Source organism: Anas platyrhynchos, chromosome 5 (genome assembly GCF_047663525.1).
Source record: "Anas platyrhynchos isolate ZD024472 breed Pekin duck chromosome 5, IASCAAS_PekinDuck_T2T, whole genome shotgun sequence".
NCBI lineage: Eukaryota > Metazoa > Chordata > Aves > Anseriformes > Anatidae > Anas > Anas platyrhynchos.
The window spans coordinates 26176560-26204085 of NC_092591.1; the positions used below are offsets into that span (position 1 = coordinate 26176560).

At 35.3% G+C, this 27526-nt stretch overlaps 1 protein-coding gene across 19 annotated transcripts in view; it reads left to right on the forward strand.

Annotated features, from left to right (window-relative positions):
- The window catches only part of RALGAPA1 (Ral GTPase activating protein catalytic subunit alpha 1), a 127801-nt gene that overhangs the window by 48289 nt on the left and 51986 nt on the right, over positions 1-27526 (forward strand). For 8 of the 19 annotated variants that reach the window (XM_027459327.3, XM_027459330.3, XM_072038484.1 and 5 more), the window contains 15 exons: positions 1531-1747; positions 2602-2802; positions 2875-3051; positions 6241-6393; positions 7919-8112; positions 8238-8336; positions 8440-8595; positions 10170-10298; positions 11374-11499; positions 12227-12285; positions 16471-16579; positions 23758-23868; positions 24839-24907; positions 26694-26828; positions 27299-27482. In XM_027459327.3, the coding sequence (XP_027315128.1) occupies positions 1531-1747; positions 2602-2802; positions 2875-3051; positions 6241-6393; positions 7919-8112; positions 8238-8336; positions 8440-8595; positions 10170-10298; positions 11374-11499; positions 12227-12285; positions 16471-16579; positions 23758-23868; positions 24839-24907; positions 26694-26828; positions 27299-27482 (2119 nt within the window). The remainder of the gene's footprint in view (positions 1-1530; positions 1748-2601; positions 2803-2874; positions 3052-6240; positions 6394-7918; positions 8113-8237; positions 8337-8439; positions 8596-10169; positions 10299-11373; positions 11500-12226; positions 12286-16470; positions 16580-23757; positions 23869-24838; positions 24908-26693; positions 26829-27298; positions 27483-27526) is intronic. The other 11 variants (XM_027459332.3, XM_072038485.1, XM_027459334.3 and 8 more) reach the window with 3 other exon arrangements.

Sequence of the window (27526 nt, forward strand, 5' to 3'; positions counted from 1 at the left end):
GCAACAAGTATCTTAGTTGTTGCTATTAAGGGACAGATTCTTCAAGGTGATTGGAGAAATTAATTTATCAGCATCTTTAATTATGGAAAGAGAGGACCTATAGAGTTTGTTCAAATGTATGCTTTTTTACTTTTTAATTGAAATTATGTTTATGAAACTTTTTTTCATCTTGCGTTACAAGATAAAAATGCTAACTTGCAGTTAATAATTTTTTACATATTTCAAGTCGGTAAAACAGAAGTCATCAGAGCTGGCCACAGAAAAAGAGAGAAAGAGGAGGGGGTGTTGTTCATTTTCTCACATAGTTGGTCAAGAACTTTGATTATTAATAGTTCAGGTGAGAGAATTGATACTTTCCTCAGGTAGCAAAAAACAGCCAAGGTAAGTTTGAGTAAATGTTATGAAACTTGCCTGTCACTGATCTTGCAATCTAGCACACAAGAATGGATATTCTGTTTTAAAACAAAGTACCAAGTTATTAAGATTACTGTTAGGTTATGGATCTATTGAACACTAAATCCTTGTATTTTGTCAGACTTGTCATTCTGAGTAAATCTCAAATTAGTAGTGAGATGGTGACGGGAAAAGAAGTGACTAGAACTAATGTAAGTCACCTTCAGTCTCTTAGTTTACAATGCATAAAGATTTCAAGCCATTTCATAAAAGATCATAAATTTCTACATTTATCTTTGCTCCTTCTCAAACAAACAGTCCCACTTTCCACAGTCCTTTCCACTCCATGAATAGTGACTTAAAGAAAAGACTTGAGTAGAACAGCTTACTTTTACATGAGCAAATCTGTATGCATTATTTCTTGTATATACTTTTTTTGCCTTAAGTCAATACTAAGTTTTGGCTTAATCATAAGAAAATTAGATGTGTATTAGAAAATTCATTTGCTTGTGGTGTACATGAAATTTTTGATTATAGCATCATAGTCTATAAGCCAGAAAACACCATACTTCTTGAAATCTTTTTTCTGCTTGTGCCTGAAACAAAGGTTAACAAGTCTTGTTTAGTAATTTAGAATAATTTGGAGACAATGCACTTCTTTACTATTCTTTTCTAAAGTCTTATATAAGTGTAGCTCATTTTAGTCTGAATCCTTGTCTTTTAAAATATGTACCCAAACATCTGTTGTGCAAATACAATTTATATGTATGAAATTGTGTGACTACATAGGTTCTTCATTTTCTGCTGTCTGGGGTTTTAGGAAGTCTTGACTATGTAGGATGATGACAATTTTTGGTTTAGGTATTTGTCAACTGTTTGTTATATATACATTTATATATATGTATATATATACACGTGTGTATATATATATATATACACGTGTGTATATATATATATATATAAATGTGTATATATATACATTTATATATATACGTATACATATATACATTTTTATACATTATTATATACATATATATATACATTATATATATACATTTGCAAATGACATTTGCTTTTTCCATTGTATGTAAATAAGCCATCCAAGGTTGTAAACTACTTTGTCTCTTCAATGTTTAGAATGTGACAAGACGAGGAAGCAGTCCTGGCAGCCTGGAAGTTCCAAAAGACCTTCCTGATGTATTGAACAAACAGAACCAAATGCGTCCTATAGACGACCCAGGCGTGCCATCCGAATGGACATCGCCTGCTAGTGCAGGCAGCAGTGACCTCATCAGTTCAGATAGCCACTCTGACTCGTTCAGTGCTTTTCAGTATGATGGCCGCAAATTTGAAAGCAAGTATACTTTTTCAAAGTAGGAGCATTTTTGGTTGACTGCTTGTGAATTTCCTTTTCCGAGTTTTCTTTTTTAAGTTATATGCCAGCAGTCTTCTGTAAAAAGAGCTTATTTTGATTCACCACAGAAGTCACTAGTAAGTTAATGGAGCAAGCAGGATTCTTGAGAGAATCGTTTTTATAGTACATGAATAAAACAGTACTGAAACATTGCTGTACAAAAGCTGAACAACAGTGCACAGAAGTTAGAAAGCAATATTTATTGTCTTTTCTCTGGAGTGTATCTGTGTTTTACACACAAAATGTAAAAATGAAAGACTGCTTACTTCAGAATTTATTTCAATTCTTTTGAAAAATTTAGGTAAAAGGTAAAGAAGGCCATCTGATATTTTTACAGTGGTCTTTTTATAACTGTAGATTAATCGAGATACTAATCGTAATATCATAAAATTAGTATGCTATTCTAATAACTTAGTATGCTTTTTATTCATTTCATGCATCTGTTCCCACTCTTACTCATATGAAGGAGTTATTGTAGTTGCTTGGAATTATGTTTTCATGTATTACGAAAGGGAGAAATAATGTTTGTATGGCAGAAGTATTTATTGATGAAATTGCAATTTTTATATATATATAGATGTTATGTAACTGAGTTATGTTATTTGACTACATTTGAGCATGATACTTTGTCTTAAGTGTTGAAAAAAACATTAGCCAGAATGTCATTTGCTGTAATATTTGTAGTTTGAAGTTAGTACTTTAATGAAAAACTTGGCTATTTCTTTCATTTTACAGATTTTGCATATAAACTTCTTAATGTATGTTTCCATTATTTTTACTTTATTCTCATTTAGGTACGCTTACAGCGACTAAGCAGAATACAGGACATGCAATAGGAATGTCTTCTCCAGAAGTTCAGTCACAGTTTTGTGACAGAAATGAGAATGTCCATAATAGCCAATTACTTTCTGCTTTTACATCTTATGTAAATTGTGCAACAGTGTGTTGGAAGCATAGGAGATGTACATACAAGTTTTACATGGAAGATTTTGGAGGTGCTAGGCTTTTGTATTTTATATTAGTGGTATTTTTAAATTGTCAGTTAATACAACACTTCCCTCATACAGATTTCAGCTTTGGCACCGAGGCAGGGACGCCAGCTTCCACTGATGTTGATGCAATTTCAGGACAACAACAGAGTGCTGAGGAGCAAGAAGTAGCCAGTCTAACTACACTCCACATAGATTCGGAAACAAGTAGTCTCAATCAGCAACCATTGTCTGCTGAAGCTGCAACTATTACTGGTAAAGTAGTTTAAAAAAATAATAATTTGTTTCAGAATTTTTCCACCCATCCTGAAGAATACCAGGTTCAGGTTCTGTGATGAATCTATATTCTGTATAAAGCAATTCTTGGAATTCAGTTACTGTTTGATTGCAATAGAACACTAATGTGTGAAATAACAAGTGGAAATATTTTGTTTGACTTAGCTACATACATAATCCATTTCTTGGTGTTAAATGTGTTTTAAACTCTTCATGACATAATCTATGTAATTATCAGAGAGAAAATGTACCACAAAGTGTAAGCTAGATCTTACCAGTGTCCTTATATTACTGGTTGCCAAATAGCTAGTTTTGAGTAAGTTATTTTTCCTTGAAAGGCTTTGCAAGTGCTTTCAAACCAGTGCACAGAAGTCTTACGTGATTCTTTTGTGTACACCCATCTTAACCTCTCTCCATATTGTCTATTGTTAAACTTGGAACTTTCAATGTGCAGAATGTTACTGTAACATGTAAGATCAGCTTCCATTTGTGTAACTTAATTCTTTTTCTTTTAGGATTTTCCCTGTTTTTTCATAGAAGTAAGCCTGTAATGAACCAAACTAGTGTTTCACAACCTCAGTCAAACTTGAGACTCCGCCAATTTATTTTGCAACTATTTCTTGAGAAAGAGAGAGGATTAACAATTAGATTAACAACCATCAAGTGATACAGTTAACCCAAATTGAATGGGCTGCTTTCTGAAAGAGAGAATCTCCCTCTCTCAGAAGTATTTGGAAGAAAGGTCTCTCAACATATTTCATGAATGAGACTTGAAGACATCCATAGTCATTTTTATACTCCTTGTTCCATAACCGTTAAGTGCTACCATGCCTACCACAATGCTAGAAACAAGTACTGATTTGTCTGTGAAAGCTTACACCTACCTACAGTGTCCTGTTCTCTGACAAATCAAACTGCATTTTCAGAGATACTGAAAAGACCATCATTTCTTGCAACTATTTTCATATTCTGAAATTGCCTTTCTGCTGAAAAAGCATGAAATTAGCTTTTTCAGAGTTGTTGTTTAGCTTGTTCAGCAGTGATCAGCTTGACTTTTATTCTCTTCACTTTTCTCTTTGCTGTGTGTTGGTTGAGAGTCCTTGCAGAAAATGTTTTCTGTTTGTTTCTGTGTTAATAATTTCATTACTGTTTGGTGTTTTTGTCTAAGTTTGCACTATAATTGTTAAGATTGTAATTAATGATGGAGTAGTCCATTGAGGAAGTTCCGTGGCTGTCTTTTCTTGTTGTTTGGACCACTGTTTTAGAGAGGCAGCTTTTGTGTGTCATTTGTATCAGTTAAATGCAAGGTTTCCCGAGAGACTTGTGCACTTTTACTGTCTGTCTCTGTCTGACTGTTCCATGCCCCCAACAGTGTTGGAACCCATTGTCTAATTTCTGCTAAATTGACATATTAAAAGAAAACAGAAGTTTTTTTGTTTGTTTGTTTGTTTTTTAATTTTTGTGAAAGATAGGCAGCTGTATAGTGAAAAACACATGTATGAAGAAGAGTCCTATAACAGGAAGACTGCAATGTGAATTCTCTTTATTAGATACCAGAAAAACTATGCAGAAACTGAACTTCAAAGCACATTCATAGGAAGCCAGTTTTCAATAGCTCTGCTGCTCAGAAACCTACTTGTTTCTAAACACATTTGAGGGTTTGGGGAAAGAAAATTTCTTCTTGGCATATAGGCATTATTTCACATTCTTAGCAAATGACTGAGTTTACTATAGACTGCTGTTTACTAGCCTTGGAACAAGTTAAACCCATAGTATTCGCTGTCAAATTTGAATCCATATATGCTGAGGTATCTTCTAGTGCTTCTTAGATTACTCCAGTAGTTCAGTAATTTTTCCATAATTGTCTGTCCATTATTTTCCATTATATGAAAGTCTGTTTCCCTCTTTCCCTCTCTTCTTCTCTCCCCACCCCATTGCTTTTTCTCTGCACCCATCTCAGTCCCTCTTAGTGAGCAGAATGGAGAAGTAGGAAAAGATTTCTTTGAACATCTTTAAATGTGTATTTTATATTATCTTTGTGTGTATGTGGAAAACAAGGGACCAGTAGTGAGTGGAGAATATAATTTAACTGTTGAGTTAAACAGTCGTGTGTGTGTGAAGGAGTAGTGGAAAAGGAAAGGCACCACCACAGTTTGTCATTTACAGAAATTAATGACATTTATATGTATGTCCATCTCTCCTGCATAGAGGTGTTGCTTTAAACATGGTAAAAGTTGCATTACCTTTGTCATTTAAAACAGATAGAAACCTTTGCAGTTTAACAATTTAAGTTCATTTACCACAATTTCTGTTCTGATAACACTTCACATTTTCTGTCAAGTTCTTTAAACAATGTAATTTTCTTCAGAAGAAAGTACATTGACAGCCCAATAATTTGGGGAAAATACTCTTAAGAGCCTCATTTTTGATTTGCTATCCCTAAAGTCCAATTAAACTTGTTTAGCAGAAGATAGTGCAGAAGAAAAACACAAGTATCAGCTCCCTCCCCCTCTGTAGATATCTAAGTAGAGATCAAGTAGTTGCCTAGAGAGGTTGCCCAGTGGTGATCATGGCAAGATGCCTTTGCAACACTGCCAAACTTGTCTTATTATGTCTTAGAGGAAATAACATTCCTCGCACTACATAGAACATTCCCTCCACATGGATTTTCTAATCAGCAGATAAACATCAAAGAATATCAGTTCCTGGTATGAACTTTTATTTATAAATTAACATGTATGCATCCATAAACCTGGAAAAAAATAGTTGTTCCAGCAAAATTTCTGCTTAAATAATTTGCTGGAGAGAGATTTAGATGAAGGAATGTGCAGAGAAATTTGCCTGATTCAGAGCACTGAAAGTGCTCCAGAATAAATGCATTTAAAATATTTCGGACTTAAAATGGAGCTCTGTTAATCCATTTGACTATCTGATTTTGATGTTCATCTCTCAGCTTTCCTGCATGTAATTCGTTGTCTTTTGGAGCACCATTCACAGGGAGATCTGCTTAGAGTTTTTATAACTTTTCTTTCTCTCTTTTTTTTTTTTTTTTAACAGATTTGGTATATTAAAGTAGTTCAGTTTATTTTAATGCTATGCTTAGTCAACATTTCAGCTCAAGAAAATAGAAAAGGCTTTTAAGGTAACTGTTAAAAATTGCATTTGCAGGCTCTGAAAGTGCTTCTCCAATCCAATCTGCTCTTGGATCCCGATCACAGACACCCTCTCCTGCCACTCTTCATGCAGATCATATTGAGCAGAAGGATCTGCAGCTGGATGAGAAGCTCCACCACTCTGTTTTACAGACGCCAGATGACCTAGGCAGTATCTGGAATAGAAACTATAAACCTGTTCTTTTTTTTCCTTTCCAGTACAATGTAGTAAAGTAGCTAGTACCCCATTAGCTGTAGACAATCCTGTACAAGTCTATTTCATTTACACTTTTAAAAATATTTAATTGCAGTTATTTTCTTTAAAAGCAAACAAAACCCTTTTTGCATTTTGTCTTGCATTTCATTGGAACTATTTGCAGTAGATTACTGGTCCACACATTAATAATTGTTCTTTTTGATACGTAGAGTTGTGCCAACTTAACTTGCTATGTGGTCCTCCCATGGACAGTTCTATCATTAATGTACAAGTAATAAGACACGATTTTTAAGCAGTGTTTTAATTTCTTCTTGGAATATCTGTTGTTTTCCCTTTATTGTTTATAAAATATATAATTACTTTAGTTATCAAATTCTAGAATATGTTTTGTAATGTACAAAGTTCCCATTTCTCCCATATTTCATCTCATGGAAACAGAAGGTCTGATGCATATATCAGACCTTTTTCTTTTAAGTAGCCTACTGATGGACAAAAATGCCATCATTTTGCTTTATACTTTGAAATCTACAACCCAGAAACCATTAGTGTCTCTACCACAGTGGTCCAGATCTTCAAAAGAAGAAGCTATGTGATCAGGCAGAATTCAGGTGTCATTTTCATTTTGTACACCTGTGGGAGCTGCAAGATTTTCAGAAGATCTCAGCAGGTTCTGGTGCTGAGGTGTTTTGAAAATAAGTGTGAGAGGAACAGGAGGAAAAATCTGGATACCTGCAGCTTTAAAACTATGGCTCTTCAGCTGGTGTGGTGTGTTTGTGTAGCCACATCAAGAGCGAGCCATTGTAATCTATCATTTTTCTTTGTACAGATGAACTGAAATGAACAGACCTTCCACCTAAAAAGACTGTTCATTCATATAATGTGTAGAGATAATGTGTACCGATGTGTAGAGAGAACTGGTTGAGGGTAAGACTGCATGATGGTAGGTTACTGAACGTTGCCTCTCAGTCATACAAATTTACCACTTAAAGAACATTAGCCAGAGAAAACTGTTTACTCCAATCTTACTCGTCAATTTGCAAGTAAAATACATGGATAGTAGATTCTAAGGAAAATCATCTTTCTGTTTTATTGGAAAAAAATATAAAGTTGAAATGTAGCTATTCTTGGAGGGAGGCAAGTGGAGTTCTGGAGATTCATTGAGTCCAAAATAAGAAATTAAGAAACTTCTTACAAACGTATTGGCCCAGTGAGGTCCATCAGATTAGTATTAGGGCTGCAGCAGTGACCTAGATTATTACTTATGGAATGAATATAAGAAACAGAACTATTCTTTTAGAGAGTTTGAAAGTAGATTTATACATGTAGTTAAACATTTTTGAGATGGCTTAATGGGTAAGAAATATCTTGCTCTAAAAGCCTTTTTCCCTTTGGTTTTAAGAAAACTGTATGTAATAGTTATAGCAGAACTTTTCTTTCTCTGAAGTAGGTCTCACTGTACTTTTTTCTTCCATTACAGAAACTAGTGAATTTCCCTCAGAATGTTGCAGTGTGATGGCTGGGGGAACACTTACAGGATGGCATGCAGATGTTGCTACTGTGATGTGGAGGCGGATGCTAGGAATTTTGGGGGATGTCAATAGCATCATGGATCCAGAAATTCATGCCCAGGTTTTTGATTACCTCTGTGAACTGTGGCAGAATCTGGCCAAGGTAAAAGAACAGAACATCTTCTCCAAGCTGACCTGATTGGTCAGGATTTTCAGAGGGAAAAACCATCACTATATATATTTCCCTTAAATGTTTTTATCTTTTTGTTTTGTTTTTTATGATTGCAGATCAGAGACAATCTTGGTATTTCAACAGATAATCTAACTTCACCATCTCCACCAGTTTTAATTCCACCACTAAGAATTCTAACACCTTGGCTGTTCAAGGTAAATTTGAACACTGAGCAGTGAAACAGAAGTAAAAAATTGTGTAATGTGTGTAGCTTACTTTTGTCTTCTATGAATAATAAACATTTTTCTAAAACTGTAGGCAACAATGCTGACTGATAAATACAAACAAGGCAAGCTACATGCTTATAAGCTCATTTGTAAGACAATGAAGCGAAGACAAGATGTATCTCCAAACAAGGATTTTTTAACTCATTTCTACAATATAATGCACTGTGGACTTCTTCATGTTGATCAGGTAAGTTTAATTATGATATTGAAGTTAAAATAAATAGAGCTAACAATTAAGTTGTTTTGTTGGGAATACTGAATGGATTTTAGCTGAGTAATTTAACTTTGTCTTTAAAAACAGTTATGTGACTGATACTTTTTACAAGCTTTGATAACTGGCCCACATGTTCTTGGTTGTAATCAGGAATGCTTTTTTTTGTAGTCCATTTCAAGCAAATAAGAGGGCAGAAAGGGTACTCTTTCTTTTTTTACTGATTGTATGGTACAGATTGAAGCATACAAGAATGAAGGAAGTAGATCTCTCTAATGTCTGCTCTTCTTCTTACTTGCTCCCTGATGTAACAGTTCAGCTAGTGGAAAAGTAAATTGTGCTCACTGTATGTCTGGAATAGTTTATTTCTACAGCAGGTATAGGAACCAGCAAAATGAGACATACTAAGTATATTTAATCGTGGGAGTAAATCTTTATAAGATTTAATATGAAAAAGTCTGAAAATACTGTATGGTTTACACGCTCTTTTTAGAGGGTGCATCAGAGGTGGGAAAAAGTTGTTTTTGTGACCTTTTTAGATGAGCACTTGAAGGTATGGGGAGAACAAAGGTTCAAACAGCCCTGGCTTTTTAGCTGGGCTAACCAGAACTACTTTAAAATTATTCCGCAGACAGCTATAGATAGGACGGATCTCCTATCTCTGTCCTCTAACAACTACTTTACTCTACTTTTGTTACTGGATTGAAAATCTTCATATAACATATTGCCATCTGGTTGGATACCATTGTTATTGGAAAATTATGTGGAGGGGGAAAAGGGTTTCCTTTTTGCCTAATCTTGGGATGCTTTTTAATACTGATTATATTTTATACTTTTTCTAATACTTTGGAAGGGAATGCATCATGTACGTTATTTTAAAAACTGCTTCACTAAGTCTACAATCACGTAATATACTGTGTTGAATAACTATATACCAGGTATGTTATAAAACACTTTATTATAATTCTTTTATGGTTCCATAAAGGATATAGGTAAGAGCTTAATACCTTTCTAGAAGTTATAGTCAGGTGACACTTGTTGGAGGGGATTTAAACATGTTGTTAAGAATGTATGAGCAACTTGATGTAGTGAGTAGTATCCTTGCCCATGGCAGTGGGGTTGGAGCTAGATGATCTCCAAGGTCCCTTCCTATCCAGCCATCCTATGATTCTATATAAGAAGTGGTTATCTCACTATCTCTCCTCTGTAGATATTTAAATGAATTGTTAGTCATCTATTAAACTGTTTTAATGTAAGTGGATATAAGATGGGACCGGGTGCTAAGCTGGTGCAATAGCGTCCAAAGTTAAATCTAGGAAGTTAATCCATAAAGTATACCACAGTTTACTTGTATTAATATGAATATACATGAGGAATATATCTTTTTACTGCTACGCCTTCCTCAGTAATGAGAATTTAGAGTGTCATAATTGCTCCAATGAATTTGCATGCTTTTTTACTCTCAAACTTCAGTAAATACCTGCCTTTTTCATTCAGTGTTCATCTTCTTGACATTCTTCTTTTCCTTTTTTCCTTCTTCCTCTTGCAAGGATATTGTCAATACAATCATCAAGCACTGCTCTCCTCAGTTCTTTTCACTTGGTTTGCCTGGTGCCACCATGCTTATTATGGATTTCATTGTGGCAGCAGGAAGAGTGGCAGCCTCTTCTTTTCTCAATGTAAGTGCTCATCAGATCATTCTCATTTATGGGCAAATAGGAAGGATATGAGAGAAAACTGAGCAATATTTTTCCTTGGGTAGGGGGTTCATTTGTCTCCAGACATCAGTGTAACAGTTATAAAATACAGGTACTGTCAGTGCTTCACTCTAGAACACTACACATGCAAGTCCTCTACAGAAAATTTAATGCAAAGAATACAAAAATTACTGTTGAAACAGTAATTTGGGAGCCCTGGAATTTATGACTGCTTTAAAATGTTTTAAAATAAATGTCCATTTAGACTGTAACTTCATTTTAGAAGTACGTATATATGGGTATATAGATATATTTGTATACTGGGTGTGTATGCATATATAGATATATTTCTATATTTAATATACACACATATATACAGTATATCTGTATCTATATACACACTGAAATGGCTTTCATACTCTGGCTCAAGAACTCATGTATCTGATAGTGTTAGCCTTTTCAGATGTCTCTCTGATATTGTTACCTAGGCATCTTCAGCCTTGTATGGTGATACTGATATGTTTACCTAGGTTTTATTGACCTTGCATGACTGTACTCTCTCAAAGGTCGACAGTACTCCCCTCCAGTTGTCAGCAACTTTTGGCTGTTTCTCAAATCATTCTCCCTTTAAATCACCTATGAAATTTAGCTTCCCTTAAGACACTATCAAAGCTGACCTTTGTCATCTTCTTACACCATTATCTGTCACATCCAGCAGTCTCATGTCACATCCAGTGATTTTCCACATCCAGTTCAGTTAGCTTAACCTAAGACCCAAGCCTAGTTAGCCGCTCAGTCATTTGTAGTCCTAACAATTCCTCAACTTCCCTTCGGCCAGCTTGGAAAATTGGAACAGGGAGTGTGCATGAGTAGCAATCCATGGAGCTATGGATTTACTCAGTTTACTCAGCTTTGCAGAATTTGCAGAAGGAGAAAGGAGATAGCTGTGCAGAGTTTCAGTCACTGTTCTTTATTAAGGCAGCTAGAAATGTCATCTTCCAGATTGCAGTAAGAATACTCCTCTTTTTTGTGTGTGTGTTTTTTTTTTTTCTTTTAGGCACCAAGAGTTGAAGCACAAGTTCTTTTAGGATCTCTTGTCTGTTTTCCCAATTTATATCACGAACTACCAGCTCTTCACCCAAACATTCCGGACATTGCTGTGTCTCAGTTTACAGATGTTAAGGTAGGAAATTAATTATATGTGGATAGTATTCAACCACCAAGTATATTTTTAATATGATGATGTTCCATGAAATATTAACTACAATTTTAAGATTCTAAATTTTTTCATGAGTCATTTCAAATAGATTATAAGGCTTAAGACTACAAAAAATCTTGTAAAACTTTATACTTATAAACATACTGATTGTTTACTTGAGCTTCACTGAGAGGGACAGTTGAGTCAGAATTCTTCCCGACATTGTTCTTAAGGCACTGTAATCATTTCTTCTGCAGATATTTCCAAAGACTTCTTTAATTAATATAATTTTGATTGTGAAGAATATGAATGTTTAATACCTACCTCAAAGTGACCAGTAGATACGTTGTGTAATACCCTTCATGGCTATTCACAGAAGCTAGCTTTAAGGGAGATATTTTTTTTTGTTTGTCTGTTTTGTTTGATTTTTTTCTCCCTGTGATATATTATGAGAATATGTTGGATGAAGAGTTAATTAGCAGAAATTAGAACAGTAACCTGTCAAATATTCTTGGGGTAGCACAATAATGAGCATTTGGAACAGATGAGAAGCTTGGAGTAGAAGCAAGCAAGCAGTTTGTCTGACCATAACTCTAGAGACTCAGCTAAGCTATGTGCCTGTGTGTGCTATAATAAAATTCTAATTTCCTAAGATTTCATGTGACAGAGATTTCATGTGGCAAATCAGTGAGTATTTTCATCTTTGTTTTAGGAGCTCATAATTAAAACTGTGTTAAGCTCAGCAAGAGAGGAACCGTCTGGTCCTGCACGGTAAGTCATACAAAAAAGAGCTTCTACATTAATAGCTATATATATATGTATATATAGAGACTGTAAAGTAAAACTTTGTATGTATTTTATTCATGTTTTTCTTCATCACTATAAAAACTGTCATCCACCATGTTAGTTCAAACTTGTTTGTAGAGATAATAAAAGACATTATGTGTCAGACCAGAGGTTGATAGTCCTTTCTCTGACAGTGGATAATAGAAGAAGGTGTAAATATGAGTAAGAGCAGAAACCTTATGCTCTCCCATGCTAACCTGTTGTTCAGCTCAGGAATTTTCTGTACTAGATGGGCACTTTTGAGTTTGATTAAGGCCAAGATTATTTATGAAGGAGGTATGGTTATCTTTTATTAGTCCACATTATTTGGAAAAACAGAAATAATCCAAGGTACTTGAGCTCTTCTTTACAGTATGGAAGTGAAGTAGAAAACATTGAGCTAAGCATTAAACTGGGAACAACTGCTGTGATGCTTAAAGCCTAAGCACATTCATCAAATAGAGAACTTCAAAGAAGATAATTACCACTCTTCTTTATTGTTTCTTAAATTATTTAGTGTTTTGTTCCTCCTTCCCAGTCCCCAGAGTTACAGGGTCCTGCATATGGGATTGGAATGGGAATCTGTAATCTGAAGAGCACATCTTAGTTCCTTGTGTCTTTGGATAGTGTCTATATATGTGGTCATTTAATAGATTTTTACTGAAAGAAAAAAAAAGTAAAATACGGGAAACACATGCCTGAGGAATGTTACAGAAAAATAAATTCATTGCACCTTAAATTTTTTTGCTGGAAAACCAACAGCAGTTTTCATTGGCCTGTTTATCTGTTCTTCACTTGAGCTGGTAATATCTCCTAATGCAAGAAAGGGAAGGGAAGGGATGTCCTGAGATAATTTTAATTTTCATGTTCATTTTCAGCTCGAAAAGCATAACACTCTCCATTCTGCTTTTGAAAAAGGTGTTTTAAATTCAGATGGTTCAGAACATTACTGCTTATTCTGTGGCAACTTCAGTTCTGGCAGTGTAGCTGGGAGGAGAAAAGGAACATTCTACATGTCCTAATACCCTGTCTGACTGTGAGGGTTTGTATATAGGAACAGGAGGCATGTGTGCATGCCTGACCTTTCAGAATGCTGAGTAATCCTGCCCCCAAACTGCAGAGTTGGAGTACTGTATGTAATGGTATTAAACAAAGATTAAAAAGGAATAGATTTCCAGTGTCTCTTTGGGATATCTGTGTCCCTTTCCTTCTTCTGGGAGAGGGATGGGTATGTCTTCATTGTGGGGAGAATGATGTCTCCACAGCTCTTGAAGTCTGACAGCCTCACTCTTCAGGGGCAGTTTATCCGCTGGTCTCTCTGGAGAATCATCTCTCTGATACCATCTGCTTCACAGCAGTACAGAGTTCACCTGTGTTACGGTTTAGGTTACGTTCAGGATATGCATTACAGTTCTGCCGTATCATCTCAGTGACTAGTCGAGACATAATTGTCTTTATAGTTTCCTAGCAGATAAGTTTCATGGAGCTTAGGTTTATAGCTTTGTATATCTCTAGCAAATCTGAGTGCTGCTGTTGTTACCCAAGCTATGAGTCTATTCCTTATCTCTTCCACAGAGGCTCAGTGCCCTGTGTTACGTTGCATACTTGCCCCAGCTGAGCTTCAGGGGAGTCAGTTATCTGAAAATGCATTCTACTCTTAGATCTCCATCTGTGAAGATTAATAACTGTGTTAGTCAAATTCTTCTCCTACTGCTGACAGTCTGAAAAAGAAGCCTTAGGTTCATCATCTAAGTGTTCATCTCTTCATCTTCTTGTGCTGTTAAGGCTGCGACTCTGCAGTCACAACATTGTAGGCACACAACTATGCAGCTTTTCAGAGGCTACTCAAAATAACAATAGCTACCCTGGTGTTCTTAGTAGAAACCTCACAGACTCCTGGATATTTTGCAAATCAGTGTATGATCAGATGTAGAATGATTCTCAGTAGTCTGAATAAAACTTTGAATTAGTAACATGGACTTAGAACTGCCTGCTCTTCTATATACTAAAGGTTTGTTTTCTGATTCAGCTTACACAAACTATGATTATTGTTGTATCTGTGCTTTGCTCTTACTTTCTTTTGTTCAAAAAGTATTGAAACACGTGTTGTGGAAACAGCAGAAGCGTAGATTAGGAAGAGACTATGAGCATTTCCATAAGCTCCTTCTTTTCTGAGGCAGAAGTGTATATAAAACATTTCTGGTAGTAGTTTTCATAACGCTTTCTGAAAATATTCAGAAAAATACAAAGAGGAAATTTACAAAAATCTTAGACTTCCAATATTTAACTTCTATGGTTAGATAGTTTTTATTACTGGTATATAAGAAAATTTGTACTGGAAATCAAACTCTTCAGTGCCTATGTCAGAAGATTTCTTATTGTTTCCTTCCTTAATTGTGATTTAGAGTCAGTGAGCTCTTCAACTTTTCTTCCTTAAGTAATATTTCCCCAAAACCTTTCTCATTTTTGTCACTTTTCTTCTGGACTCCCTCATTCTTGTCTTTATTCTTAAATTGTATTATTCAAAATGGAGGCAGTATTGCAATTGTGCTTTCAGCAAGTGTACAAAGCAAGCATCTACACCCTCACTGTTGCACAGAATTCATTCCAAGGTGTATTTTTGCAGCCTATTAGCAATTTAACAATTCTTTGTAGATTTGAAATGTTTTTTGTACTATACATCTTCACAGACACTTCTGTTTCTTTTTCTATTCCAGCATATGATTTTCCTTTCCCAGATCTAATGTTTTGCTGTTCCCCATGACTACCTTTCTTCTTGTTGATTTTTGGGTTGCTCTCCAGTTTTATACAGATGATTTTGGATTCTGAAGCTGTTTCCAGAATATTTGCTGTCTGTTTCAACTTGTTCACATCTTTAGTTTTATTTCTGTAGTCTATATTTTATACCTCAAGTTATTAATAAAAGTACTGACTACACTTGGGCCCATTATAAGTTCCTTTATGGTTGGCTTTTGAAATGACCCACCAATTTGGTTTTATATCGTTGGTAATTCTTTGAGTGCAGCTCTGCAATCAGTTGCATGCCTCCTATGCTGCTGTGGTTTCCAGTAGGCTGACCTTTCTTTATATGCTTATAAAAGAGTCATGTGGGACTTCTTATATTTGCTGTTTACCCTTTTTCACTAAGGTAAGTAGCCTGTGAAAGGAAGATAATAGTTTGGTTTCACGTGATTTATTCTCAGTAAGTCAACTTTGTCTGTTTCTTAGCACCATGTTTTTGTTTTTTTTTCCTTTTTCATTTTGCTTGTAGTTTTTTATCTCTTGATATCAAAATTGGATAGATTATAATTGTCCACAGTTAACCTTTCTCTCTTTTCTTAAGATACATAAAGTATTTCCTTTCCAGTTCCATGGAACTGGATCTCCTTTAGTTTTTTAAGATAATTACAAATGATTTGGAGGTTGCTTAAGCCTAACGTTTCTGAGCAACTTTCATACATGTCTGCTTCTTTGAGCCCATCTATCTAAATATACTTTACTTTTACAATTTCCTGCTTTAATACAGTATCACTGTTTTAAAAGAAACACTGATAAATGTTATTTTAAATATTTAATCAAAATAGGTACAGTCTCAAGCATTCATTTACTCCTTATTTATTGACAGTCTAAAAAAATGTAAATATCTATGAACAAATAACTTTCCTCTCTCCCATCTGTGTCCCAGAAACTCTAAAGAAATATGTACAAACTCTCACACTGGGTAGGAAGGATCTCCAACCATAGTTTTTCCTTTGTCTTAAGAAAATATTTTTTTAAAATAAAATATTAATATTAATTCAAAATATTAATTTAAGAAATTAAAATGTTTAAAAGAAAATGAGAAAATACTTTGAATCCATAAAGCATATAGAGATTCAGTGGTACTTAATTGCTTTTAGATTTTCCAGTTTGTCCTTTTTCCTTTCTTGTGTTTTGACAGGGGTAGGTGGGATTTTTTACTCTTTTTTTTTACAGGTAGAAGTTACAGGATTTTAAGTATTTGTTTAGTTCTTTTAGTAATTAAAACAAAACATTTATTAGGTTTTAGCAGGGCATGTCATGAATCATAAAAATTATGCATATTTTTGAAGCATGTTTTTCAGCTCTTTATCTTCCACCGCTGTTTTGCAGATGTGTTGCTCTTTGCAGTCTTGGTATTTGGATCTGTGAGGAGCTAGTTCATGAATCCCATCATCCTCAGATTAAGGAAGCATTGAATGTGATTTGTGTTTCTTTAAAGGTGAGAGACTAACAATTTTACAATGTACAGCATCTTACAGATACATTGCCTGTTCAAAATCATGATGACATTTTAGCATCCTTACTTCACAGTCTCATTTTCAGTTCTTACAAAAGCATGAATTCAGTTTAATCATTGGATTTCTAAACTCTTAATATTACCTGTATTATAATTTACTCTTACTTAAGTTTGGAGGAAATGGTGTGCTGCAACATGAGATAGTGGATTCTGTTTAATGTATATCATTAGCCACTTCACTGTGACCTCTACCCATTGGAATATAATAGTCCATCACCCCATCTTCTCATAAATAATCCTTACAATTCAAGTTTCAAGAAAAGCACTGCCGGTTTTGTCTGACTTTGTCCAGCTCTACCCCTTCCCACATCCTGTACCCAAGGTTCCATCTCTCTGTATCTCTTTGTAACAAGCTGACTTCTTGCAAAACATCAAGGACTCTGTGGTGGGCTAAACTTTTCTAAGGGTCAAACTCCCAGCTGCTCACACATTCCCCCTCCTCTATAGGACAGGGGAAGAAAATAGGATGAAGAAGCTTGTGGGTTGAGATTAAGACAGGGAGATTGGTCACCAATTACTGCCATGCTCAAAACAGACTCAACGTGGGGTAAATTTGTTTAATTTATTGCCAGTAAAAATAATTTGCGTAGTGAGAAACAAAGATAAAAAAATTAAAACAACACCTGCCGCTGCCTTCCCCTTTCCACGGGTTCAACTTCACTCCTTCATTCCCAGCTCCTTACCTCCACCTAGTCCCCCTCACACAGAGGAGATGGGGGATTGCAGTCAGTCCATAACAGTTCCATAATGTGGGTCCTTCCCCTGGTTGCAGTCCTTCAGGATAAATCTGCTCTAGCATGGGCTCTCTATGGTCTGCAGTTCCTTCAGGAAATATCCAATGCTCCTGTGTGGTGTCCTCTACAAGCTGCAGTGTGCATATCTACTCTGGTGTGGTCTTTCCCGCAGGCTGCGCTGGTGCCTCAACCATCATCTCCCTTCTTTTCTGACCTTGCTGTTTGCACTGTTGTTTCTCTTTTTTATTTTTTATTTTTTTCCTCTTCCTTTCCCTCTGCCAGGGTGGCATTTTTGCCCTTTCTTAAGTACGTTTCCACAGAGGTGCCACACACTTGGCTGGTGGGCTCCACCATACCCTGGGGTGGGTCTGTTGTGGGCCTGTCTGGGACCTGCTGTGTCTGTGCAGCCCCTAGCCTATTCTCACAGAGGCCCCCTTATAGCACCTCCACTACCGAAATATTGCCACTCAGTATAGATCCCTACAAAGACACTGGAATGCAGAAGTGTCGGAGTCTTTCCTGCTCCAACATTTACACATCTTCTGTCTAGACTAGACATGGGTGCCCAAGGAAATCACATTCTCTACTAATTGGCATCCTGTGTTCCCCAACTCTGATGAACAGTACTGTTGAACCCTCCATGGTACATTCTCCTGACCCATTACAAAACGGAAAAGCCAGAGCAGAGATGAAACAGAGGAAACTGGAAGGGATCCCAGTTTTGTGAGCCATCTGCCATCATATGCAAAAGACCTGTCCTAAGCCAAGTGAATGCCTCATGCTGTTTGGTTGACAGAGCAGAGCATCCAGTGTAAGATGGGGACAAGGAAGAAAGTGGAAAGGTGACAAAAGCTGAGGGCAAGCAGAATTTTCCCAAAGGTTCTCATGCTTCTTGCTTACCTGTCCTCGTCTTGCCCCCACCAACGAAATCCCATTAGTATCACTTCTTGGGCCTCACCAGATGTTTAGAGGAAGGTAGAGTACTTAAGCTGCATGTGTGGAAGCACTGGAAGATGTTTGTTTTCCTGTGGTAAAATACTTTTCTGTGCTCATTACCAGACAGAATCATGTAGGACCTGTTAAAAAATCTGAATCCGAAGAGAGGTCAAGAGTTTGCATCAAAGTTTCTGTGATTATACCACCTATTGAAAGGGAATAATTAGAACTCTAATTTGGTGAAACATAGAGCTGTTTTTATGGTTATTATAAAAATGAATTTCCAGGTTTTAACAAAGCATGTCAAAGGAGATCACTTATCAATTGCTGTTGCAGGCAAAACAGGGAACTTCCAACGTGGGGAAATGAATTTACTGCCAATTAAAATAAATATTTGATTACCAATTTGGTTAGGAAAAAAAAAAAAGCCAAAAGCATTAAAATACATAGGTAAAATGCCTTTCCTACCCTGTTTCCCAATCTCAACTTCACTCCAAGTTCTTCTTCTCCTCTTCCAAGTTATCACTGCAGGTTATAGTCAGTCCCATGAGCAAGGCACCATACATCACAAGTTGAAGGGGTGTCTCTTTTCCTTCTCTCTCACCCTTTTCCTCTGCTCTAGTGCGTGCTCTCCAAAGGCTGCAGGGAATATCAGCCCTGGGACCAGCTGTGTAGGACAAGGAGTAGCTCCTCACCTCCTGCTACCAACACCTTGCCACCTAAACCCAATGCAGTGGTTCTGAAAACAATTTGCAGGATAAAATTTTACAGTCTCTGGTAGTCATTGTGCCATTCTGCACAAACACCTTCACATTACATTATTGAAATCTGAATAATTTACTGGCTTGATATTAGCTGTTTTGTTTGAATTTGTTGGACATGGCTAGCATGCAGTGATTCTCACTTAGAAATGCAGCTTACTCACATACAGCTTGTTCATTGTGGTGCAAGGCCTATAAAATGTTTCTGAATAGATTTGCTGTTATTTGTCTTTTGCAATTGACAAATTTTCGCTATTCTGAAACTAGTGTCATTGGATTTCAAGTCTAGTCTTGAGATTGTGTATTGATGGTAGTACATCAACAGCTTTCTTTCATCATCTATGTTAAAAGGTTGGAGTTTTGGGGCTTTTCTGTTTGTCTTTTTTCTTAAACAAGTGCTTCTGCTCTTCCACTGTTTTGAATACCATTCCCTGTTAGTTAATGTTTTATGAAATAATTAGAATATTAATAAAAACATTTTATAGCATTTTACAGACTTCATTCATGTTCATCAACAGTAACTTCAAATAAAATATTTCCAAGTTTATTTTCAGGAGCTTTCTACATACTTCTTGTTTACACCAAAACTCAATAGTCTTTCTGTATATATGTGTTGATAAAAATTGGGTGTACACCTGTTATACATAGCTTGTGCCAGATGTTGCTGACTAACTATTCTTTTCAGCAAAGAGAATCTGAAAAATATCTTAGAAAATCAGCTGATGACATCCCATGAAGCAGGATTTGAGTCTGCTTCTAAAATGGATTGCTTCAGGGCTTTTAGTATTAGTCTCTAAATTGCAATTTCCTGTTTTGCAAAATCACATTCATGCTTTGCAGCTTTACTAATTTTCTCTTCCAGGGTTTTCCCCTCACTTTTTAATATCCCTTAACTAATTCATTTTATCAGGTTCCTGTGCAACTTTGGTATTAAGCCAATGACACTGTTATCATCTTACTTCTACAATTTATCAAATTTTTGAAATATATTTAATCCTGACATTCACAGTGTTTTCTCCTATTTTTCTTTGATGTGTTTATTAAACCAATTATTCGTATCTCATCTGTATTAAATATAAATTACTTCTTGAATGAGAAGACAAAGGTGTTTATATTTCTACTTTTATCCAGGGCATGCTGGCTTTTCTCCCATTTTGAGCAGTGGTATAAACTCACAACAGAACTTAATCATGAAATGATTAAATATATATCATGGGAAAACAAATTAATTTGTTACCTAAGCAATCTCTTGGTTTTGAAGTACTCAGCTATCTGAGCTCCAAGAATTTTCTCAGTTTCAGGATAAATGTATGGATAGAGAGCTATAGTCCTAGTCCAACCTACTGATAATTACAATTGAGCAAATAATATTAAATATAAATGTTAGCAATGATTATATGCTTATTTCTGAAATACAGAAGTTATTGTCAGAATTACAATTGAGCAGCTCATTCCAAATCTCACCACACTTCCCTCAGCGGTGTGGAGATAACTGCTGTAGCTGTGTTAACCTCTGCTGAAGGCTGAGTTCAAAGGATCCTAACCAGCCATCCAGACCTCTGCATCTCATGATTAAATTATACTCCTCTCAAAAATGTTGCAGATACACCACAAAAATATGTTGTACAGGCTTAGCTGAATGAGCACTAAAATAGTTTATTTGCAAGTTTGGACAATGTTAAACTACTTATGTGACATCCAGAAACTAATGGGTCCTTGCAAAGATTAAAAGTATATTAAGACTTATCCTTCTAAGAAAAACCCTGAGAGTAAGGTATCAAGTTAAGTGCCATTAGAAGCTTCTTTTATCGAGTAACTTAAAAAAATACATCCACAGTTACACTACTAAATATAAAATAATATAAAAGTAGTGAATTCTTATGCTTTATTAAACATCTTTCTGAGGTGGAGAATGGCTGGTGGATTGTTCGTTGAATTGCACAGCCACTTTTAGGCAGCTCTGAAGGCTCTTGGAAAGAATTCAGAACAGAGTAGTGTGAATTCAAGGGGTTGAATTGTCCTGCTATGGAACATAAACCTGGTGCTGCTGCTTGGATTCAGGAAGAGTGTCCTTGCAGGACACGCAGCTGTTTGTCTGTTCAGAAGTTTCCTTGTATTCTTTTGAAACATGATTGGTAGACTGTGCTGGGTCAGATTTCTGAAGTAGATGAAAGGTTTGATCAGTTTGGGACAATCTCTGTACTGGTAAAGGCTTCATACCTGGTGCTCTTTCCATGCATAAGTCTTGAAAAATTCAGTGCACAAGATTTTAATTTTATTCATATTCATTATTTTATACCTTTCAGCCTTACAAAATGAGTCTCCAATACTTCAATACCTTGTTCTCTTTTTCTTTAAAGAAAAAAATATTTTCTCTCCAACCAGAGAACAGAAAGAGGTTAAATAATTTGCATGAAACACCACTTGAAATCATTCACTTAATTCATTTTAGAGCCTGATGACCTGCTTTTTTATTTAAAAAACAAACAAACAAACAAACAACCAAAAAAAACAGTTTTTATATAGTCAACAGCTAACTGTTGACAAAGTCTGAAAAGTCTCTGGGTCTCTCAGGCAATTTTTCTTAAATTCACTAATCTGGACATTCTGCATTAAGATACTCTGGCTTGACCACCCATTCTGTCTTCTTCAATGACTCTGGGGTTTTCTTGCAAGCTTGTGAGGATATTTCCAGCAACCTGGATTTGATCTCAAGTTCTGTAATCAAATTGTTGCACTTTCAATTTTATTTAATTTTTTTGTTGCCTGTTGAGCTTGACCATTAGAATCTGCACTCTGCTTACTGCGCTTACATGATGTACCTTCACGGAATGGAGAGAGGCTGTTTTGTGAGGAATAAAAAGTAATGGTGTTCTTATCACAAGCTCTGGGAAGGCTTGCGGATGTAAGATGTCTGCATTGTTTTGGTTCAATAACAGCAGTAGTAGGGAACTGTGACCACTGAGAAAAAGAGAACAAGAACACTGAGAACAAGAATTAACTAGCCTGTCTACTTTCTGGCTCTGTGGCTGTCTTATAAGAGCAAATCACAGTCTTTATTTATGCTTCTGCATATTAAATAAAAAGTGTTAAAGCATGGTACTCCATACTTTTGCTTATCTTTGTACCTTTTTGTCTTCTTTTCAAGACGTTAGATGTAAAATATGATAGCTTTGCTTTGTAAGAAGCTTGCTCAGGGTAGAGCTTTCTTCCAGTGTATTTTTCACCCTCACACTTTTGCCATTCAAAAATTTTATTCTGCAATCCTTAATGTTCAATTCAGGCTTTGTTGCCCAGGTGTTTCAGCTTTCCTAAAGCTTTTTTTTTTCCTTCTCCCTATAGGTTTGTAAAATATACCCATCTCTGAAAGTTAATAGCACTGGACTGATTAAGAACACATTCTAAGAAGCCAAGAAAGTAGATCTAACTATTTTTATAACATAATTCTGACTTAGGAGGTAGGCACTTTGCCATGCTGCAGCACGCACCTGTGATAGTTTCACTGCTAAGTGAGATTAAAACAAGTAATCTACATTATTAGTCTTTTAAGAAAGGAGGAATTCTAAAGTCACTCATCAAAGAAATAGAATAGGATTTTTCCTAATTAAAGGTATTTTCTGTGTGATTTGCAATTCATTGGAAGTATGGTTTGGAATACTTGTTTTCAGCAAAGATACAGCATTTTTTTAAATTAAGAATGTATTTGAAATTCTTCCGTTCCCCATATGCTTGGGGCTATTACATGTAATTTATTCTATGAATTTTGTGCCGTCTTCTAAAATCTGTAGTTTTGCTGTGCTAAAATAACCATTTTGAGTGTATCTTTAGCTTAGATTTGTAGGATTTTCATGTCCTAGATGAATGAGATTCACTTGTAAAATTGACTTCGTTATTTGATGCACAGCTTAGTGTTTGAAGGCAACTATAACACAGGAAGAAGCCTCAGTTACATGTCCTGTGTATTAACAATTCAGAGAAATATAACCCTGTCTCTTCTTTTTCTTTGTTTTCCCTCTTAGGAGTCTATTGCAGTGTATACATCCACTTGCAAGACTAGAGAGGCTAGATTGTATAAATCCATTCATGTCAGCCTCAACCCGCACAGTTAACTTAAGCAGTTTAGGAACTGTTTAAACCAGGCTCCAGTGCAGCAACATTGTGCTACCTCTAAAAGACAACACAGAAAACAGGAGTTAAGTGTAGAAGTCAGGGTGCATGCAGTTCCACTCAGACTAGTACTGTACGCAGCAGTCATTAACACTTGGCTGTTCACATACCTTGGTTCTCAATAAAGGCCTCTGAAAGCAAAATCAGATCCTTGTTTTTTTCAGTGATGTGTTAACATTAATAATCACGCAGGTACTATGAAATTAATTTGTTTGTTCTGGCTTCATGGTCCTATACTAACCAGTCTGACGTTGAACTTGGAAGACCTTTCCCTCGTTGTGTGCAGCTCACTAATTGTCTGTTCCAAAACTTTGATGTTAACTGATAACATTATTTTATTCCTTTTATATTTTGTAAAATGTGTTGTGTTTTTTTTCCTGTAATAAGGTACATAAGGAGCTAAATGTATAAAACTGTCATCAGAATTCCTGACCAGCTTACCAATTAACATGCTATTACATGAAATCACATAATGTCATTACCGTGCTGTGTTCTTTTCTAGTTTCCCAATAAAACAGTAGCCCAAGTTGCCTGCAGTATGCTGAACATGCTGATACATTATGTGCATAGACTTCAAGTGTATCAAGCTGATTCACCTTTAAGAATTATTCAAGTAAGTAATTTTTAAATTTTTTAATTATTATTCTTTTAAATTTAACAGTAAAACACATTTTACTAAAATTAAAATACCAGAATATTGGCAAGTATGTTTCACAAAATTAATATAAATATAATCTTAACAAACATTAACAGTATGGGTTCACATAACACTTGCTAGCTTCAGTATTAACATGGAAAATGGCTATATAATGCTTTTTTTCCTCCAGTACAATTTTGTCATTATTTACATGAGCCATATTGTCAATTAAGTCTGTTATTTATATTAAATATGGGTGAATATGTATGTTTAAGTTTAGTGAGAAAGTGATTACTTAAAATATGGATCTGCAATTCTGTTCTACATATCCATTGAAATTTGTCAGTATTAAGCAAATATATATATATATATTTATTTTTTTTGAATACGCTTTAAATAACAAGGAGTTAGGCTATGGCCTCTGAGAATCTTAACAACAGAAAAAAAGATAGAGGCCACCCAAGTAACCAGAAAGGGAATTGTGTAGGTGCTTCTTAAGAGGTATAAGAAGTATTTCTCTGTGCCTGTGCAGTCATGTTACTGAGTCGTAGGTGAAGGGAGAGTGTTTACAAATTCTAGTATTTCTAAGAAATAATGGAATTCAAATAGTCCCATACACAAACCTTCATCAGGCTCTTTACTGCACCCTACAAGTGTGTTGGATTAAGTTATCTTCCTGCCTAAATATTTGGAGTAGCTATGTAATTTCTTTGTCCCTAATGCACCTATGTCAGCCATGAATAACATTTTCCTTTAGTGTCTTTGAAATTCAATTAAAAGGGTTTTATTTACAAAAAAAGTGGCCCTATGCTTTGTCTCAAAGTAACTTAAATAGAATTTAACCATGAATCTACCATTGTATCACATTTACCTGCTTAAAAATTCATTATATAAACTGAAATATTTTAATTATATTTGTAACAAAACTATGCTATATTTTCCTCAGATTCTGATAGCAACTATTACTCATCTGTTACCCAGTACAGAAGCTTCCTCATATGAACAGGACAAGAGGGTAAATACTTTCCATTCCTTTTTAATGTGTTAATATTATTGCAAAGGTGTGACAGAGTTTTGTTACAAAATTTAAGATGTGCCTTAAAGCAGGTATTCAGCTTTTTAAGTATAATATAGTATAGTCTTCCCAGACTTTCAGCAGTATTCTTTATGAAGTGAATTTCTGAAGTTTTTATAGGAAAATACACATTTAAAATTAATTGAAATAGATTGCTTTCAGTAATTAAAAAATCTTATGTCTTTTTTCCTTATGCTAAGTGAACTTAGAAGTAATGTAGATGCTTCAAAATTATTTTATAGTGAAAATATATTTTTCAACTTGTAGAAAGTACATTTCAAAATACTTACAAGGTTATGATTTTTTACTTTTTCCATTGTAATTACATTTTTGAACAAGATAGTTTGTAATATTCAGATGAATTTGATTGTTGTCATCCTTCAAAACAGTTGCTCTTTTTATATTTTCAGGGCACCTGAGTCCCCTAATTAAGACAGGCTCTTTTTTCAACCCTCTGATATTCACAGTAGTATTTGCTGTCTCCTGAAAGCTGTATCTTTTCTGAATTATTTGGCTTTCCTCTTAGACTAGGGGAACAAGAGCTGTGGGACACAGTAATCATTTAAATTTGGACATTTCAGTGCGATTTTACACTGGCAGCTCTGCTGTTCTGGAGCACCCATTCCAATGGGAGCTACGATTCATCTGTTAGTCATTTTGGCCACCAGAGCCCCATTTAACCTCTCGTCTTTGCTTGTGACAAGCCAGTGGCTGAGGATGCTTCCCATAAATGAAAAAGTTTCCCCATGACCTCTAGCTGATCATTTTTTGTCAAATGCTGCATCAGAAATGGGTTTGCTTAGTTTTACAAACTTAGTCCTAGTGCCTTTTCAAAAATTTGTGTAATAAAAAATACTTAAGAGTCCTTCATTGTTAGGTTTATTTTATGGTGCTTCTGTGAGACAAAGTTGTAGTGTATTATGTGAAATGAGTAAGATGTTTTTATGTCTTTTATTAGTAAATTACTTAAATGGATTTTCTTTGAAAGACTTTCATTTAACTTGGAAAATATTTTAGAGAATCTTAAGCTATTTATCTGATTGTTTCATCTTCCACAGCTAAGTTTTTAAAATTAAAAATAATCATTTGAAGCTGGTAAGTTATTAATAATTTGGCGTGTGTCTTAATCTAATTATCTTCTACAGTCTTTACAAATATCCCCTAGAGGGAGTTGGTTCTTCTGCTGACTGAGGAGCCTACAATAGAGAAAGCAGTCGGATTTCTGTCAGATGATACCTGATGTTGCATAGCAATATTGACATGTTGTGAAGGAAATTCTGTATTAGTTATAAAGCAGAAATGCAGCTGTGTTAGTTCAGTTTTGTGTAATCCTTCATTCACTTTACAGTGATTTACATTCCGAATGGTATGTCAGCCTTAATTTGTATGTGTGTAATCTGTCATTTTGTAAACAGCACCCTACAGACCAGTTTTGAAAAATCATGGGTGTTTTCTTAAGCACGGTAGCTACTCAGATTTACCATGATGATAAACTCTTGTATGAATGGTCTTTGTTAAATATCTCAGTAGCTAAAATTTTTGCTCATGCTATAGCATTTTGAACATACAGAAGCTTCCAAACAAGTATGACTTGCCATTTCTGTCGAAGGTTGACAGGTTCTCTAAATTGAGAGAAGAAAACAAAATAGAGAAATGAAATACAGTGGTAACTGTGAAGTAACAAGTGGTGGTTTAACTGATTTGTAATTGAAAGTGTTTGTTGCAGTTGGTGGTTTCTTTACTTCTGTGCCTGTTGGATTGGATAATGGCCTTGCCATTAAAGACCTTGCTGCAGCCACTTCACTCTACAGGAGCAGAAAATGATAAGACTGAGAGATCTGTTCTTAATTGTATCTATAAGGTACATGTTTCTTTACTTGGTAAACGAGAATACCATTAGCAGTAAGCAAAGTAAAAACTGTTAAGTTATGATTACTGTCTTCATGTATGCAGAAAGGAGATTTGTTCTGTTTCGGTATTTTTTAAGTGAATGGGATTAAAACCTCCAACAGCATAGACCTAGTGTATGTAGTTAGGGGGGACAGGAGATCTACAAATAAAAGTGGCTTAATAATTTGTTGGAAAATGTGTTTCATGTTTCTGTACTGTTAAATTCCACTTCAATGTAGACACAATTTTAGTGGTTTTCTTTGCAGACCTGTGTTTGTTTCTGTAAATATTGAGCATCTAAAATTTTCCATCATTTTATCCTACCTACATGCTTCTAACAACTTCATTTGAAAATGTAAATAAAAATAAACTTATTTTCTTATAAAACTATCAGATAGACATTTCAGTAATTAATGTGATGAAATCCTGGTTTTGTTCTAGGTTCTTCATGGATGTGTCTATGGTTCTCAGTGTTTTAGCAACCCCAAATATTTTCCTCTAAGTCTTTCTGATTTGGCATGTGTGGACTACGATCCTTTTATGCATTTAGAAAGCTTGAAGGAACCAGAACCACTGCATTCTCCAGACTCTGAGCGTTCTTCTAAACTTCAGCCAGTCACTGAAGGTTTGTGAAATTGCCTAAATACATTTTCTTTCAAAAAGATTTTT